At 32.5% G+C, this 17,802-nt stretch overlaps 4 protein-coding genes across 4 annotated transcripts; 2 read left to right on the forward strand and 2 right to left on the reverse strand.

The window, feature by feature from the left end:
- The first annotated feature begins 3,292 nt into the window (after nucleotides 1–3,292).
- Nucleotides 3,293–5,911, forward strand: LOC105214387 (homeobox protein pnx). Its single transcript, XM_011187771.3, has 3 exons — nucleotides 3,293–4,026; nucleotides 5,576–5,745; nucleotides 5,807–5,911. The coding sequence occupies exons 1-3, from the start codon at nucleotides 3,672–3,674 to the stop codon at nucleotides 5,909–5,911; spliced, it is 630 nt and encodes a 209-aa protein (XP_011186073.2). The 5' UTR covers nucleotides 3,293–3,671.
- On the reverse strand, nucleotides 5,909–7,490 carry LOC105214348 (MKI67 FHA domain-interacting nucleolar phosphoprotein). The gene is made up of 3 exons (XM_011187720.3): nucleotides 7,345–7,490; nucleotides 6,842–7,180; nucleotides 5,909–6,786 (listed from the first exon to the last, which is right to left on the reverse strand). The coding sequence occupies exons 1-3, from the start codon at nucleotides 7,429–7,431 to the stop codon at nucleotides 5,998–6,000; spliced, it is 1,215 nt and encodes a 404-aa protein (XP_011186022.1). The 5' UTR covers nucleotides 7,432–7,490; the 3' UTR covers nucleotides 5,909–5,997.
- Nucleotides 7,342–9,733, reverse strand: LOC105214349 (meiosis-specific nuclear structural protein 1). The gene is made up of 3 exons (XM_011187721.3): nucleotides 8,627–9,733; nucleotides 8,169–8,560; nucleotides 7,342–8,114 (listed from the first exon to the last, which is right to left on the reverse strand). The coding sequence occupies exons 1-3, from the start codon at nucleotides 9,458–9,460 to the stop codon at nucleotides 7,976–7,978; spliced, it is 1,365 nt and encodes a 454-aa protein (XP_011186023.1). The 5' UTR covers nucleotides 9,461–9,733; the 3' UTR covers nucleotides 7,342–7,975.
- Nucleotides 9,734–10,023: 290 nt separating this feature from the next.
- On the forward strand, nucleotides 10,024–13,124 carry LOC105214351 (autophagy-related protein 13 homolog). Its single transcript, XM_011187722.3, has one exon. It carries the CDS (start codon nucleotides 10,574–10,576, stop codon nucleotides 12,137–12,139), a length of 1,566 nt encoding a protein of 521 aa, XP_011186024.1. The 5' UTR covers nucleotides 10,024–10,573; the 3' UTR covers nucleotides 12,140–13,124.
- The last annotated feature ends 4,678 nt before the right edge of the window (nucleotides 13,125–17,802 follow it).

The following is a 17,802-nucleotide window of genomic DNA, read 5'->3' on the forward strand; positions in this document are numbered from 1 at the left end:
ATATAAATTCATACGTCTGCGATTCGGCTGACGTAAACTGGTAAACCACGAAGAGTAGTTATTGTTGAATTTTAGTTATTATTTTTATTATTATACTCTCGCAACAAAAGTTGCTAAGAGAGTATTATAGTTTTGTTCACATAACGGTTGTTTGTAAGTCATAAAATTAAGCGAGTTAGATATAGGGTTATATATATCAAAATGATCAGGGTGACGAGACGAGTTGAAATCGAGACGTGTCATAACTAAGCCATAAATAAAGTTAGAAAGGTAAAATTTGGAATAAAGGATCGCACTAGAAAGGGGCATATGTGGATGTAACTTTTTTACACTCAGATTTTTTTACAAAATGAAAAATGGGCGTGGCATCGCCCACTTATAGGTCAAAAACCATATCTCAGGAACTACTCGACCGATTCGAATGAAATTCTGTATTAAATATTTTCTTGACACCCTGATAACACGTGTGAAAAATGGATGAAATCGGTTCACAACCACGACAACTTCCCATGTAACTCAATTTTGAACTCCATCTTATTCCTTCACTTTATAATATATACATAAGGAACCAATGAAGATAGCGAAATAAAACTTTACACAAATACTGTATATAATCTGTGGCATCACTTGTGAACAAATTTTCGAAATCGGACTATAACTTTTCAAAGCCCGAAATATCGAATATGCAGAATGCAGTGCCTCATGGTAATTTCGGTAAATCTCTCAGGTATCTTAATTTAATTCAGAGGAAATATTTTTCTTCTAAAAGTGTGTCTCTGTACCAGAAATGGTTAAAATCGTGTCATAACTTCCCCTAGCTCTCATATACCTAATTATAGGATTTTCAAATTGGGTCAAATTGTGCGTTATCTTAATAAAAATCTATCAATAAATTGCGAGAGTATAAAATGTTCGGTTGCACTCGAACTTAGCCTTTCCCTACTTGTTTTAATTTTAATTTCAATTATTTATTTCGTTATATATGTAAATAACATACGAATGTTTTTAAAATATATATATATATATTCATAGAAAGCGTAAAGCATGGGCATTGCTCGAAAAACGAAATATTTAAATAGAAAACAGACGTTGAGAGATATGTATCTAGTTCTTTTTCAAAATTTACGTGTGAAATACCAGGTGTCTTCACAAAATTTTCGTTTTTTTGAAAAATAATTATTCATTCGTCTAATCGATGATACACTAAGATTGGTATAAAAAATGGACAATAGGAGTGGAGTGCGCCCATTTATGGGTTAACAACCATAACTCAGGAACTACTCGACCAATTTCAACGAAATTCTGTTCATTACATGTTTCAGTACCCCAATGCTAATACTCGTACATACATTCTATGGCCCAAATTTACCTCATATACAGATTTTCAAACTTCCGGTGGACTTTATACTGCGTATATTGGTTAATATGTGAGATATCTTAGCAAAGTAAACGTCAAATTTTGGATGCAATAGAGGCTAATATTCTACGAACATCTCGAACTCTGGTACATATGTATTACTAAAAGGGCATTTTGAAGGTACATATTCTTTGCGATATATTTCAAAGAAATGTGAGGGAGTTCTAAATAGCAAGGTTGGAATTGTTGCATGCTTTCAAAACCATAACACTCAATGACGATGCATTATTAACGGATGAGGAACAATGGCGCCAATTATTTTGGCTCTGAACTCTTAAAAGATTTGCGACCCCATACGTAACATCAGTCCTTCCACATAATGTGATCATTCGAAATTTTGGAAATTGAGATTTTGGGTGCTGGTGACTTTTTCCATTTCGTTTAATGCTAAACTGTTGTTGTATTTTTCTTTAAGCACCAAATTTGTTGAGGCAATATTGTGACAATTAAGTATCTTTCTGCGTATATACGTGTGAATGTGCCTATGAATAACATGAGTATTGCACCATCAAGCCCTAACGTTGTATAAAATTGAAACTGTTGACACTTTCATGATTTGTTTAGCCAAATAACAAAGAAGCGTTTATACACATTTTTATTAGCAGCACATTCGTACAATATCATACATCCATATAATACATACATACATATGTATGTATGTAGCAGATACCGATTTGGCTCGTACAAGTGAACATTTGCCATATGCCGCATTTTACGTAAAATAAATATGTACACGTATATTTAATACATTGGAGTATATATGTACATACATACTTATGTAGCGTATTGTAAATACGATAGACAATTACATCATAATTATTGGTATTTTAGTTAAGATTAGCACTCTAAGACCAGATTTGGTATCTTTATTTGTAGTGATCTACCGATCTAGCAAACTTCTTTCACATACATACATATGTAGTACTTATGGCCCAATATCTAGATGACAATCAACCATTAATTTCATCACAAATTAACAATTCCAATTTTCACATTAAGAACCAGATCCTTTGCAACTGCTCAAATATATGTGCATACTATATCTGAGTTATATACAAACATATTTATTTATATTTATGCATGGATTTATTATAGACTCGTATTCCCATATGCTTTATATTTTACATACATATACAGTGGAACTTCCATAACTCGAATATCCCCATAACTCGAACTCTTGAAATGGCAATAGAAGGCAACTTTAATATAAATTTTCTTCCATAAATCGAACTTTTCGACCAGGTCATAATACTAATTTTAAAAGAGGCCCTCTATAAGTACGGAGGCGAACAAAAAATATAATATTACACTTATGGATTGCATAAATCATCTAACAAAAGGCATGGGATACAGACGTCAAGAGCCAAACAATAGCAAACTGTAACAAACAAAACTACAGAAAATATCTTTTATCGTATGTCCATAAAATTTTTTGCGAAGTAACTAAATAAAACAGTGTATAAATCTATATTTTACAGCTTTTTGGAAAATTGTATGTTTTAATGAAAATTCTATAACTCGAAGTCTCTCTAACTCGACTTTTTTTTTGTGGATTATGGTGATTCGAGTTAGAGAAGTTCCACTGCATATATGTATATGTACATATTTATCTAATCATCAAAGTCGTCATCTAAAACTGAAATCAAATTATGCAAGCAACAAAACGATTAAAATGACGATGAAAGAAGTGCTCTGGAAGTGATCTATCCGGATACACATCTGAATGTATGCAGGTATGTAAGTATGTATGGAGACTTGTATGTTTACTTCTGTGCACTTTCATATTTTTATTGCAGATGTGTATTGCGCCGCATCTCCTACTGCCACAATGCACTTGAATTCTTTTCCGCAACTTCCTCTTTTCTCCTCATAATCGTTAAACATAACAAAGTTGTAAGTGGTTTGTCACACAGTTTTTAAATTATGACCGGAATAGACTGAATGAATGTAAATATGGCAAAGTAAATGACGTATATCGACCACACATAATAAGTCTCATAAGTGAAAAACCATATGGACTGCCGCGCTGTCGCTGTGTGCAGTCTACACACATACGTATGTACATATCTTCAACATCGTGACCAATCATTGTCGAGATATGCTTACATATGTATGTGTGCATGTTCATATACTATCATTATCAGCCAATAAGAAATTAGCAACTCTTTTGGGCAAATAACTTCGGCGTGAACTTTTTATTTCCTCCAAGTTGTATTTAGTCTCACTTTGATCATTGTAGAAATAAGATTTAATAATGAGTACCAATCACTCACTAACGACGAGAACTTTTATTCATAATAATGTTCCATCAAGAGATTCAGACGTGCGCTATAATTACAGCGATCACTTCCTTGATAGGACTACACTATCTAATAGCCTCGTAAATCATATGTGTGCACAAGAGTGGGCTAACAGCCAAAATCATATTGAATTCGCCAATCAGCGAATAACGACGGAATGGAACAATAGTGATGTCCAAGGGTATTCAGCAATACCAAGTGTTTCAAACATTATGTTGAATTGTTCCGAATTGAATTTCCAAAATCATCATTCTACAAGATCAGAGTTCGAAATTAATGTAGAACGGGAGAAAAATAAAAAATCATTTTGTAAGTTATACAATTGAGCTTTCGACGTACTTACATCTAATACCAGTATGTAATAACTAAATACTAAATTATTCCGATAAAAGGGAACCCCTAAAAAAAAACGTGTTTTATTAAGACTTAAACTAGATATTGGACGAAGAAAACAAAATGAAAATTAGTTTTCTGGCAGAGGTTTTTACGAAAATAGTGGCCAAAATTTAAGTTGTTGTAATTGAAAAAACTTCTTCATCCGAGTACAAGGCCTGTCTAAAATTTCATCAAGATCGTTTGAGTAATGCTCTAAAAAATTTTGTATAATGTATAATGAAAGTGAATATAAATAGTAAAGTAAAAGTCAAATCAAATATAGTCAAATCAAATACAGTAGTTTTCCAAAATAACGAATATTCGTTTTAACGACAACCGCTTATAACGAACAATCTAATTTGTTACATTGAGTACCGTAACGAACATCTAGAATTTGTATGTACTCAGTTTAACGAGCAACATGAAGAAGTTCATATGAAGAAAGGGAAAAAATCAAATCACATCGAACCAGAATTAAAAATAAAACTAGAAAAAATTCAAAAGAAATGTGCAAATTGAAAAAATGTTGAATTTTATAAAAAAGCTTAAAATTATTGATCAGCACCAGATAGAAGTATGAGTGTCAGAATTGGTCCATTTTGGAAGAATTTATTGGATTTGAATTGTTTTGTTATGGTTTTTCATTTTTTTAACAAATAATTAATAAAACAATTTATTAAACTGCAATTTACGGATATATAACTCATTTTTATTGATAAAAATACCTCTGAGTGAGTACTCGAATTAACGAAAAATTTGATATAGCGAACAGGCCTGACAATTAATGTGTTCGTTATTTCGGAAAACTACTGTATAAGGATTATAAAGCACAGGAGAAGGAATGAAATTGTTACATCAATTTGTAAAATCAAACCAGATTATGCTAATGAGAATATTCCATATACATACATACATATATGCTAATCAGATCTCTACCTAGAAGTCATTATATGGAGATATTTGGTTTCATCCCAATTGGGACCCATATTGGTCCCAAACTATATTATGTGTAGAATAAAGTATGGTTTTGGTTATAGGGGTAATACTGATCACATTTTAACTATTTTTGGTATCAGACCACATTATTGTGAGGAAAAGATGCTCGTTTAATTTCCTTAAGCTTTTACGCAAAGTGATCTATAAACACGAAATTTGATCGTCATTAGTTGTTGAGAAATGAGATTTCACTCAAAAATTCGCACATACAAGAATGATGTATTTTTGTAATCATTTAAATTAGTTTTTCTAATTTTTACACTGAATAAATATTCTAATGTCCAAATTTCTATTTAGAGATAACTTAAAACTTCAAAATTTGAATGTTTTTCTCTTTTATAAATAAATACAAACAGGGTAGGTAGATTAAAATATACCCTTATATACATATAGTGCTATTGTAATGTAATATATTAAATCATTACTTTTACGTGTACATTGTAAATTGTATAATATTTATAATTAACTTCACTTTTTTTAATTGTAGATACTAAACCGCATGAAGTTGCAGATAGTTTTAATATATCTCGAAAAGAGAGAACGGCATTTACTAAAGACCAAATCAGGGAGTTGGAAGCTGAATTCGTACATTCAAACTATTTAACACGGCTTAGAAGATATGAAATAGCGGTTGCTTTAGATTTAACAGAACGACAGGTGAAAACATTCTGAATAACTTAATACTTCGTGAAATTTCAATTAATAATCTTGATTTAAGGTCAAAGTGTGGTTTCAGAACAGGCGTATGAAATGGAAGCGTCTTAAGCTGGAGTCGCAAAATTCCGATGATTTTCCAAAAATAAATAACCAACTGACTATATAAATTTTAATTATTATTTATATGTATATGTATTATTTTATTATATTTATGAAAATTTAAAAAATAATAATATTTACGATAAAAACAATCTAATTTCTAATTTTCTTTTGTAACTTGGTCGATTTAGTTTTTAACACCGCCGATTTTTCTTTCTTTGTTGATGCTGCTTTTATCATTTCCTTCGCAGCCGTCAATTGTACGATACTCTTTGGAGCTTTCTTTATGACTGGAGGTTTAACTACTTTTTTAGCTTTTTGTATTGCACCACTCTGTGGTTTTCGCTTGATTAGTTTTTCGAAATGATCCACTTTCGACGCTTTGACAGACTTTCCAAAGGGGATACTCCTTTGCTTACTTTTTTTTCCTACATGAGCTGCTTTATTACTTTCTTCACTATCAGAATCTTTAGCAAACCCATATGTCTCTTCATCGGTGCTTGAATCAGACTCTTCACCATCAACTATGCTGTCATCTTCATCACTTTGTGACTGCACATAGTCTTCATCTGCGGAATCATCATTTAATGTATTACCTAATAGGTCCTGGAGTTGTATGCTCTTATTAAGTGCCTTTGAATTTTTGCTTTTATCCGCACTAACTTTTTTCAATTTAGTTTCACTTGTTACTTTGTTCGCATTTCCCACGCTCACTTCCTGAGAGTTGGTTTTCTCATTACTTGGTTGTTCTATCTTATCGGGTTCAATGAGCACTTTCGAAAAGTCAATACCTAAGTGGGCATATTTCTGATTTAGTTTTTCAACTTTCTCTAATTTTTTTAAGGCACGTTTTTGGTAATTTTTGTTTGACCAATTATTCATTTGCTTAACCTTGCGTTGTATTGCTGCCGTCTTGTGAGATACATAAATATCTTTTCCTGCCTAAGAAAAGAACGTTACAATATATTCCTTTGAAAACATATCCAAAATTACTCACCTTATTTTTCACTTTACGTAATGAAGTCTTGAAATAATTATAAAGTTGTTTCTCTGGTGGAATATATGCAGCTTTAACAACTTTTTTAAACATCAAGTAATTATCCATTGTCTCAGCCGCCACCTCTGCCACTTCGGGATATTCAAATTCCACAAAGGCATAACCTTTGCTGCCACCAGTTCGTCGCGAACGGCCGAGTCGCAAACGTGTCACTTTACCAAATTGCTCAAAATAGTTCTTCAATTGCTCTTCGAAGAATCCATGTGGTAAGTGTTTAATAAATACGATGCCTCGTTTATCAATAATTTTTTGTTGCTGTTTCTTTAACTTTTTATCTAACTGTAATTAAATCAAACAGTTTAAGATGGTGGTAATTTGTATAGCTTTTTAGTGTATAGTTGTAATAATTATGCAGCCTGAGGAAACCATAGTTGAACCCTCAAGCCAAATAGGTAACCAGGAGTAGCATAAATCGTTTCTAAAACATCAACATTAATACTTACTTGCCCTGAAACAACGCCACTGGACTCTAGGGGCTGCTTTTCAGTTCTGTTGGAACTATCGGGTTTATTCTTCCTTACTGGAGGCATAGCAGTTAATTAAATCAGTAAATATTACAATATTAATAAAAACCACAATAATCTAAAACACACGTGCAATTAAATTATTTTGCTTAATGGATAACCCAATCAGTGTTGCCGTTCGGTCTAAATATTTTTGACGTTTTGTTGCCGGGAAAACACATTCAGATAGTTGTCAATTCTTCGTAAGACTGCGTTCTTACGGGAAACTTTTGCCGCTGTTCATTTCAAGCTTTGAAACAGTATTTTTTTTCGTAAAAAATATACATAAAATTTTAATTTTCAGAATAGTCACATAGTCTTTTTAAGGTTTTTGGTTCTAAAATAATGGTTTTTGTTATTAATGCACAATTAAATATTTCAAACAACTCTGAAAATGATACTAAGTTATTGGCATTATACTTTTAGGCGTAACCGATTTCTTATTGGTTTAACTTAAAGTACAAGTTTTTATAATTGGTAAGTGTAAGAGTTTATTAGTAAAATATAAATATAAAATTAATTTTATTTGAAATCGAAACAGGTACAAATTTTGAACAGGAATGGAAAGGCATCAGATTTTTTTACCAGGACTGGGGAGACCAAGAATTTTTCGATCCGCATCCTTCAACACTCCGGAAGGTAGATACCGCAAAACGTCAACTGGAGCACTTTTGAGCATTTGTAGGCGTTCGTCTTCAACCATTTGTAATCTAGAATATAATATATTGTAATAAATGAATACCATCTACATACTATATACGTACTGTTTTCTTTCTTCGTTTAATAAATATTCATGCCACTTAATCTCTTCAGCAGCATCAATTGCACGCTGACGTCGTCGCAACTCTATCATTTCCTGTATTGCTCGACCATGTTCTCTTATTTTTTGACGACGTTTTTCATCTGCCAATTGATCCAACTTATCACGTTCTGCCAACTGTTTTCGCATATCAGCAAGGAATATAGCGTCTTCATTTTCCTCTTGCTCAAGTTTGCGACGTTCTCGTTCTGCGCGATAACGCTCAAATTCCCTTCGCATTTGTAAACGATCGTTCCATTGCTTTTCTAAATTTTGCTTATATCTGATGTCCTCATTTGTATTGCGCTCCTCAACCAATAAATCCAATAAAAGATTTTCACGTTTTCGTTTTTCGCTCTGTAAAATTAAAAGAATATTTAATAAAACGAAACAATTCAAGAAATGAAATTTGTTAATACATACTTCAACATTATACAACTGTTGTCCAATTCTGTCACTTAGTTCCGCTCTCCTTTGGGTTTGAGCATCTCTTTCTAATTTGGTTTGCAAATTCTTCTCTTCCCGTTCCTTCATCATCGCTTGGAATCGTTCTACTTCATCCATCTTTTGAGTCATATTTGCTAATTTAAGTGCATCTTGTAGTCTTTTGAACTCGTCCATTTCTTTTTTGGCCGTTTCCTTCCTTCGTTCCAGCTCCAATAACTCAGCTTCGTGTTCTGCTTTGTACTTTTGCAATAATTTTTGCATCTCATCCCTTTCTTTTAAAACCTCAGTATATTCAATTTTTCGCCGTTGTTGGGATTCCTCCATTTGACCCAAGAGAATGTTGCGGAATTCTTGTTTCTTTTTGAATTCCTTTTTTTCTGTTTCTACCAGCGCTTCTTTGCAACGTTTTTGCTCCGCATCAAACTCAACATCCTCCAAACGTTTCTTTTTCATTTGCTCCTCCTTGAGTTTATCGGTGGCAACCTTCTGCTCCGCTAATTGTTTGGATATAAACGCAGCCTTTAACTGCTTCTCTAACTGCCGCAGATCCAAGTTATTTTGGCGAAGCTGTTGTCGTCGTTTTTTATCTAAGAAATCCTCAACTTTTTGCGCTTTTAGTTCTATTGAAATGTCCGTCGTTTCTTGTTGCGCGCGTATGCGTGGGTTCTCGGCAGTCATTTGTATTTCCTGAGCCCTCAAATCCTTTACACGCCGCTCCTGTTCCATTACAGTCTCTATAAAAAGATTGTTGGCTGTATCCACTTTGCGATCGGCATTAGCCGGGACCGTGCACCGAAAACCACCAAACATTTTGCTTTTTTCAATTAATCTCTTATTTAATTTTTAATTCCTGAAATCAATAAAAATCATAATATTTTGTTGACAACACTATGACAACAATCTCCCAGGTAAATTTTCATATGCCGACATTGTTAAATTTTCTATTATTTCTTTAAGTTTTGTTTTTAATATATTTAGTTTGTTAAATTAGATCCTATTCTTAAACATCCGCTAAATTTAAATATTAATTGTTTTTATTTTATTTTGTTTATTATATTATTGTTGACGTTCTCTAAATATCGAATTCTCGTTTCCAGAGTTGCCAGTTTGAATAGTCGAAATTGATTGTTTACCACAAAGTTATGAATCAGAAGATAATGGCAAAAATTGATCGATAACATCGCAAAAACTTCAATTCGTAATATTAATATATGCCTGCTGTAATACAACTTTAATTATGAAAATTTGAAAAGGCTTGGGATCTAAAGTTATCGAAAATATTACTAAACCAAATATTCTATCACTCTATTTCATTGAAATTTATAAATTGTATTCAATCAGATCTTTGACAAAACAATCGATTATTAAAATTTGCTTTTAAGGCTTTGCAGTGGTAACACTATTGTCATCTCTCCGCTTTACAATACTTTTGCCCGAATGTGTCTACGCTCGTAAATATGGGGTCGTGCATTCATATCGTTTACGTGTTTGATTGAAAATAGATGTTGTGAAAATTGTCACATTTAAAATAAAGAAAAGTCTTTGTAAAGCAAAAAATATTCTTAAATTGACCCTGGAACAATGTGACAACAATGTGAAGTGGTTAAAAACTTAAGAAATGAATTTGTAAAATTTTAAAATGCTTTAAAAGTGCGATGCAATTTTGTGTTTAATTAAGTGAAAACGCAATTGCTGTGAACGAACCTCAAAGCAAATGAAAAATTTCAATAGAAAATATTTTGAACAAAATAAAAATCTGATAGCTTATTAGTCGTAGCCGAGGTGAAGAGAAAAACGTTAACATATAACGTACTTTGGACTGTGTAAAGAATAGAGTCCAAATAAAACTAAAATTGGGATCTTGTGGAAATAGCAAAAACACGCCCACTATCGAAATATTTTGAAGTGTGTGTGAAAGGAAAAATGTCTGGTCAACGTGTCAATTTAAATGCCGCTGAAAAGGATGTGGAGAAGTTTATAAAATTTCTTGCGCTGAAGTCCACTCAAGTTGTAGTGCAGTCGCGCTTAGGAGAAAAGATACAGACTCCATGTAATCCTTTGGCTACTGGTAGTGATTGGTTTAACATAGTTATTCAAGACCATCCTGATATATATGCTGAGACCAAACGTGCATTATCTTTGGAACCCGGCCAAAGTATACTAAAGCGATTGCCTTTGTGTGTGGAAATTTCGCTACGCACAGTAGAGGGAGATCAAATGGTATTAGAAGTATGGTCATTGGACATTCAATTGCCTGGATGTCACAAAAATTGTAAAGATGACATATGTGAAGTTCTCATAAAAAATGCCGAAAACGGGAAGGGCGGGGTTATGAATGGAACTGGTGCACCTTTGTCAGAGCAGCAGACTTTAAAAGCGGCACATGCCATTTATAATCGTATGGGTATTCTACTGAAGTCACTCATCTCTTTGACGCGAGCAACGCCCGGCTATAAATTATCACGACGTCAATGCCCAGACGCATATGGAATTTACTATCGTATTTATGTAGATCGGCCGCAGTTACATACTTTGGGAGAGGGGCATAAAAACGTTAAAATCGGTCAACTAAATACCATAGTTGGTACATTAAGTATGTCCGTTTCTTATCGTACAAAAATGACTATTACTCCTACCACCTCAGAAGGGCACAATGGAGAATCGAACCAAATTATGGTGAAGTCTGACCATTTCCGGCGTGGCGATTCTTCTCCCACTCAAAATTTATCAATAACAGGACTGAAAAGAGGTGTTGGAGTTAATGGAGAAAAAAAAGTAATTGATATTGAGAAGCCTCTAAGACCTGGAGCTTTTACAGATGTTGGTAAATTGCGTCAGTGGACTGAAAAAGACTATATTTTGCCTGAAACACCCCCATTTGAGTGGTTATTGCGTCGCCCACGACAAGAACGTGGGGACTCGGTCGGTTCGGTAGAGTCCCTAAATAAAAAGAGCACTGGTAGTAATTCTGCACCGAATTCTTGTAATGGGCAAGAACAAATTGTTCAAAATAACAACGATGGCATTGGAAATAATACTAGCAGTAATACACAGGCAAATAATAACAACAACGTTATGACATTTAAGAGTTTAGAGAATGGGCAAAACGGCACGCAAGCGAAACCTTCCAGCGGGGATACAACTCTCTCACAGTCGCCTAAAAACAATATAACCATACCCGCTCCTACGTGTTCCCGTAGCAACTCAATGCACCATCGACCGGAAGATGATAACCTCCTAAAAGAACTACACATTCCTTTCGCGTTACCCAATTCACATGTCAATGACTTGGCGAAGTTTTATCGCGATTGTTATCACGCACCACCACTTCGTGGATTGAACGAAACTAAACAGGATGCAGCAGTAGAACAATTGGAAGAATTTGAAACATCCTTAGGAGACTACGATGAATTAGTGTTACAGCTTGGATTAAGTGCATCTTCATCGACGGGCAGCCGGAGTAGCGGAGGATTGCAAATGAGTAATTAATATCTACGAATATTGATGATAAATCATATGATACTATTATTAGAATATAAGTAGGTAGATAGGTAAAAGTTTACAGCCGAGGAACTTTTCAATAACATTATGATCAAATGTCTAGGCTTGAATTTCTCTTATTTGCTTAATTTATTTTTATGTTATGTCAAATTAGAGTTTACAGATATATAACCTATGTAAATATATAATAATAATATTTATTAAGAATGACTACTAAGTAACTGTAAAAATCTAAAAATATGAAAAAAATCATGAGACGCATTATTAGGAATTTTTTAATGCTAATATTTTGATAGTTTTGATAGTTTTGAAAGTTTAGCAATTAAATAAATATTAGTTTCATATATGAATGTCGGATTAAATAATGTATTTAGAAGTAAAAGACGTTACTAACAAATATGGAACAAGTACCTATGTAAATGGTATTAATTCTGAAGAAATAATAATTTTTAGAAGATTTGTAATCTGTGCAGAAAACTAATCTGCAGTATTGTTTAGTGCCTTCTAACTAGTATTTGTCATAAGAATATTCTAATAATTTGTATTTGGAGGCAAAAATTATATTCTTTATGTAATTACATTTCATATATGACAGTTTTAAAATTCCTTTAATCAAAAGTGTCAGAGTGCATCCAATCGATTGGTGTCTGCATAATTAATAGGAGTTTTGTTTAAGTAATGACAGTTCAAAGTTCTTTAGGCAAGCATACATATGTACATACGCTCATCTATGCATATACATATATACATAAAAATATACAAAATCGCAAAAATGCATTTAACGGCAAAATGAATTTTTTAATTGAGCTACGGGTACTTTAAAAGGCCATCACCTAAGGCAAGTACTATAAACTAAAAGTAATACAGAACACAACGGAGATTAAATAACCTAACCGACACTCAATTTAGTCCTTTAATGAACTCACCTTTGTATTTAATAAATAAAAGGAAAAATAAAAACATATAACATTCAGTTATCTGTTGTATGGCTCTCATATGATCTTTGATCCATGATTAAGTGGCAAAAATCTAGCAAACAAAGGAATAAGGAAAGTTTTAAGATTCTTTATGCTTTATATATAATATTATACAAAATTGATGTGGAAAGAATTGGTTCCACCAAAATAGAAAATATGATAATTTTCGTTTAGTTAGTATTTCGAAAAATGGGTATCAACCATATGCTTGTGGGTAGATATAATACATTATTCCATTTTCGGTCTTCATCCAATTCTCGTTCAGCAACAGGTGAGTTTTATCTTACAAATTCTTAAATTTCTAGCAAGTTAGTCTAGTTTCTACTGCTGGGTATTATTTATTTGTATTGAATATTCATACATACAAGAATTTACACTTGTATGTCTCTTAAACGCGACAATCGACACGTAGCAACAAACTCAACGTTTTGGAAATCAAAACAAAACAAAGAATAAAAATACATATGTATGTATAAACGCACTATATATATGAATATATGTATATATATACTCATAAAGTGGTCAGGTACCGCACTTGAATTCGAGCGAATTGGAGGATCGTCCTTAGATTGTGTAGGTTAGAATTTGATGAGAGTGAGAAGAAATTAAAGCTAGATTTCGATAATTTTGTATGTGCATTACATATCCGTGCATTACATCAAGTTTTGGATTGCAATATCTTCGAATTAAAAGGATACAACTTAAAATAGATAAATGCAATGAACTCGCATAGAATTAGTTTGACCTTCAAATCAATTTGTTGTGGTTTCATTAGTGATTGGGTGTGAGAGAAACCTTTTTTGTTTGCAATCTCCATGCGTCACAATGCACTTGACGCGGAAGTAGAATTAAGGAAGCATCAATACGAAAGTACGTTCATATATGGCTAAAAATTTAAAATACTCATGTTGATAGTACATATTCATATTATTTGTATGCACTTACTGAAGTGTTTGTATGTACAACTATGTATCTATGTATGTACAACATGATACGAATAATCGGATTAAACGATACGATCCACGTAAAGAAAGAAATTTTAAAACCTATCCGTTTCTTTTTATCTAAAATACTCAAACATTCATAAGGAAATCGAAACAAAAGATCTCCTGGCATATGGAGACTCTGATCTAAAAATAGTATCTATAAATCCAATATAATAACAGACTATATACATTTACAATTATACATACAGCCTAATTGGAAGATCTTTAAATATGTATTTCAGAGGAAAACAATAATACAATGAATATAAACGCATACATATCCTTAGGTACATACATATACATATATATATATACATACATATGTATATATACATACATATATACATACATATATATATATATATACATATGTATGTATATATATATATGTATATATGTATGTATATGCATGTTTACATTTATTAAAATAGGTGGACAAGGAAACTAACCAAAGTGGCTGGGAAAGCAAATACAAAAACATGTTCTTTTATACTTTATTTAAAGTAAAGTATTTTTTTGTTTTTTTTTCGGTAAAGTAGCTTTCCGAAATATTTGATTTACTTTTTGACCAATACCTAGGGAAATAAAGGCTACAATTTTTTGCAATAACTACATTGGTGCCAATTCATCCAAAATTTTTAAATATACACATATGCATATAACTGAATTTGTGCTAATTAAACCAATCCACAAGTTCACATAACAAGAGAAAGGCGCAACTTAGTTTCAAGTTAAGTTCAAAAAACGATTTCTAAAACGTTTTACAGATAAGTAACACGTGTTGTATTATAAAAGAGAATTTATTTATAAATTCTGAAACACAGTTGTAAACAAATATTAAAATGTGTACGAACAATCTTGCAAAAGCTAATCTATATTTACGATGTACCTACCTATATATTTATATATGCATTTTAGTTTATTGCTTGATATACATACGTGCATACGTACATACATATGAATGTATATTTAAAAAATTTGTTTACTAGCCTGATAACAAATTTCAATGGCACCTCTAATTCCTTTAAACAGTGTGCTCTCTATAACTCGAGAGTGCGCAAAGTCAACACCTACTAACTGGATAAAACTTGAATTCTTCATGTTTCAACATATGAAGAATGCTAATATACATAAATATATTTTCCTTTGGAAAATAGTGCCACAACTCTTTCCGAAGCAAACCATAGGAAGGAAGTGTGGTAGCTGAAACAAGTTTGGCTGTAATTGGTTCGAATTATCGCTAATGTACAGTAATATGAAAACACCTAGTATTGAGAATGTTTTCAAAACAGTTAGCAGATGTGTACTTATCAGCGCTATTTTGTAAATTTTCAACTGTTTACTAAATTTCAGCTAATCGGCAGAGATAACAATAGAGGCATTTGGTATGTGCATGTATATGTACATATATATATATACTATATGTACCATATGCATACATACATATATCATTAGATATGTGCACATTAGAAATAGATTAACTTTATGCAAAGTGAAATAAAAACAAGTAAGGAAAGGCTAAGTTCGGGTGCAACCGAAAATTTTATACTCTCGCAATTTATTGATGGATTTTATTAAGATACACAATTTGACCCATATATTCGGCATAAAGTCCAATAGAATAACGAAAATCATCATTTCACTCATTTTCCCCCACCAAGCTACACTACATATATACAAGACTATATGCTCACTTAATTTTACTAAGATATCTCACATATTAAACGATATATGCGGAATAAAGCCCGCAAGCTCCCGTATATGGGAGTCCTGATCCGATTTTAACAAATTTTTGGAGAAAAAAATGTCCTCTGAATTAAATCAAAATGTTTGAAAGATTTGCCGATATTATATAGTTATATAGGAAGTTGGCGTGATTGTGAACCGATTTCGCTCATCCGTGTTGTCAGGGTGTCAAGAAAATATTATATACCGAATTTCGTTGAAGTCGGTCGAGTAGTTCCTAAAGACATGGTTTTTGACCCATAAGTGAGCGACGGCACGCCCTTTTCCATTTTGTAAAAAAATCTGAGTGCAGCTTCCATCTGCCATTTCTTATGTAAAATTTGGTGTTTCTGACGTTTTTCGCGAAAAGAAACGACTGCAGAAAGTTTGGTTTATACAGTTTTTTGGTTTGCAAGATATATACAAAAAACCTATTTTAGGGCGGGGCCACGCCCACTTAATAAAAATTACATCCAAATGTGCCCCTCCCTAATGCGATCCTTTGTACCAATAGGTTTATTTATGGTTTCCGGCATTTTGTGGGTGTGGCAGTGGATCGATTTTGACCATGTGTTCCAAGTTTCATTAAGATATCTTAATTTTTACCAAAGTTATGTCTAACTCTTTTATTTCTGGGTGATACAAACAACCGTTATATGAACAAAACTATAATACTCTGTGCAACATGTTGCGAGAGTTTAAAAAATCAAAATATCTGTATATGTATGTATAATATCATAAAAAAATTGCACAATATTTGTCAGCGTCCATAGATAGAAAGAGCATATGTATGTACATTAGGGTGGCCCTTATTTTCCAAAGTATTCCGATTCTCGATCGCAAATATGCGAATAGGCCAAAAACTAGTATATACAAAGTTTTGGGTCAATCAAAAAAGGTTTAGAGGTTGCGCAAGGAGCTTGAAATCCTGAAAAAATAAGAATTTTTGTCATATGGAGACATACATATTTCAAAGCCACACTATCTGGTTTCCATACCGTAATAAGATCTGCATTTTATTACATTTCCAAAATTACCACAATCTTAAAAATCGGTCGATTGATGATAGAGTTACAGAAATACAAATATGAAAGTAAATTTAATGTGGTGCATTCTCAAGCGTCGCATGCTCGTGATATACCGTTATAACGGTTCGAATGTTATTCTTATTATCTTATTACGGTATGGAAAACCAGTATGGGATAATGTGACTTTGAAATATGGAAGTCTGAGACATAAAAATGGCAAAAATTCTTATTTTTTCAGGATTTCAAGCTCCTTGCGCAACCTCTAAACCTTTTTTGATTGACCCAAAACTTTGTATATACTAGTTTTTGGGCTATTCGCATATTTCTAGGGGGTGCGTTCGAGAATCCAGAAACTTTTTTTATCCTCTATACAACTAAGGGCCACCCTAATGTACATACACAGACTCGTACATTAAGTAACTGATATGTGACGTCATCAAAACAGCTGATATTCTTCAAATCGCTGAGAGCGTAACCTTGAACTCATGCATATTCTGTTTTCCAACTACCTTACAACAAATATGTATAAAACGGAGTTCCGATTTAATGAAATGAAAATGATAGGACCAAAACTTGAATTACCAAATTTTAAATGATTGAATTATTTTTATGCTATCGTACGTCACTGTACAAACATATGTATGTATGGATATGGATATGCATATGTATGTATGTACATACTTGTAAGCATGTTGAATTTTTGAGGTCTTCTAGAAAGTTTAATCGACCTTCAATACAGATTCGGAAGTATACATATGTACATATGTATGTATGTATCTACATACATATTCATATTTACTTAAGTTGTTGATTGATATTTGTTTACAATGAAAAGTATGCAGTTTTTGGAATATTCGATTCCGTCAGTGACTCACTAATTTTCGACATTCATTCAGTTCATAAATTAATTTCATTTTGATAGTTCGATCATATAA

The sequence above is a fragment of the Zeugodacus cucurbitae genome, chromosome 2, assembly GCF_028554725.1.
Source record: "Zeugodacus cucurbitae isolate PBARC_wt_2022May chromosome 2, idZeuCucr1.2, whole genome shotgun sequence".
NCBI classification, from domain to species: domain Eukaryota; kingdom Metazoa; phylum Arthropoda; class Insecta; order Diptera; family Tephritidae; genus Zeugodacus; species Zeugodacus cucurbitae.

Coding starts and splice junctions, on each gene's coding strand:
- LOC105214387 (XM_011187771.3), top strand. CDS start 3,672: ATGAGTACCAATCACTCACTAACGACGAGAACTTTTATTCATAATAAT. Junction 4,027..5,575: donor GAAAAATAAAAAATCATTTT/GTAAGTTATACA, acceptor TTTTAATTGTAG/ATACTAAACCGCATGAAGTT. Junction 5,746..5,806: donor TAGATTTAACAGAACGACAG/GTGAAAACATTC, acceptor TCTTGATTTAAG/GTCAAAGTGTGGTTTCAGAA.
- LOC105214351 (XM_011187722.3), top strand. CDS start 10,574: ATGTCTGGTCAACGTGTCAATTTAAATGCCGCTGAAAAGGATGTGGAG.
- LOC105214349 (XM_011187721.3), bottom strand. CDS start 9,460: ATGTTTGGTGGTTTTCGGTGCACGGTCCCGGCTAATGCCGATCGCAAA. Junction 8,561..8,626: donor AACAGTTGTATAATGTTGAA/GTATGTATTAAC, acceptor TTAATTTTACAG/AGCGAAAAACGAAAACGTGA. Junction 8,115..8,168: donor TTAAACGAAGAAAGAAAACA/GTACGTATATAG, acceptor ATTATATTCTAG/ATTACAAATGGTTGAAGACG.
- LOC105214348 (XM_011187720.3), bottom strand. CDS start 7,431: ATGCCTCCAGTAAGGAAGAATAAACCCGATAGTTCCAACAGAACTGAA. Junction 7,181..7,344: donor GTGGCGTTGTTTCAGGGCAA/GTAAGTATTAAT, acceptor ATTTAATTACAG/TTAGATAAAAAGTTAAAGAA. Junction 6,787..6,841: donor TACGTAAAGTGAAAAATAAG/GTGAGTAATTTT, acceptor TTCTTTTCTTAG/GCAGGAAAAGATATTTATGT.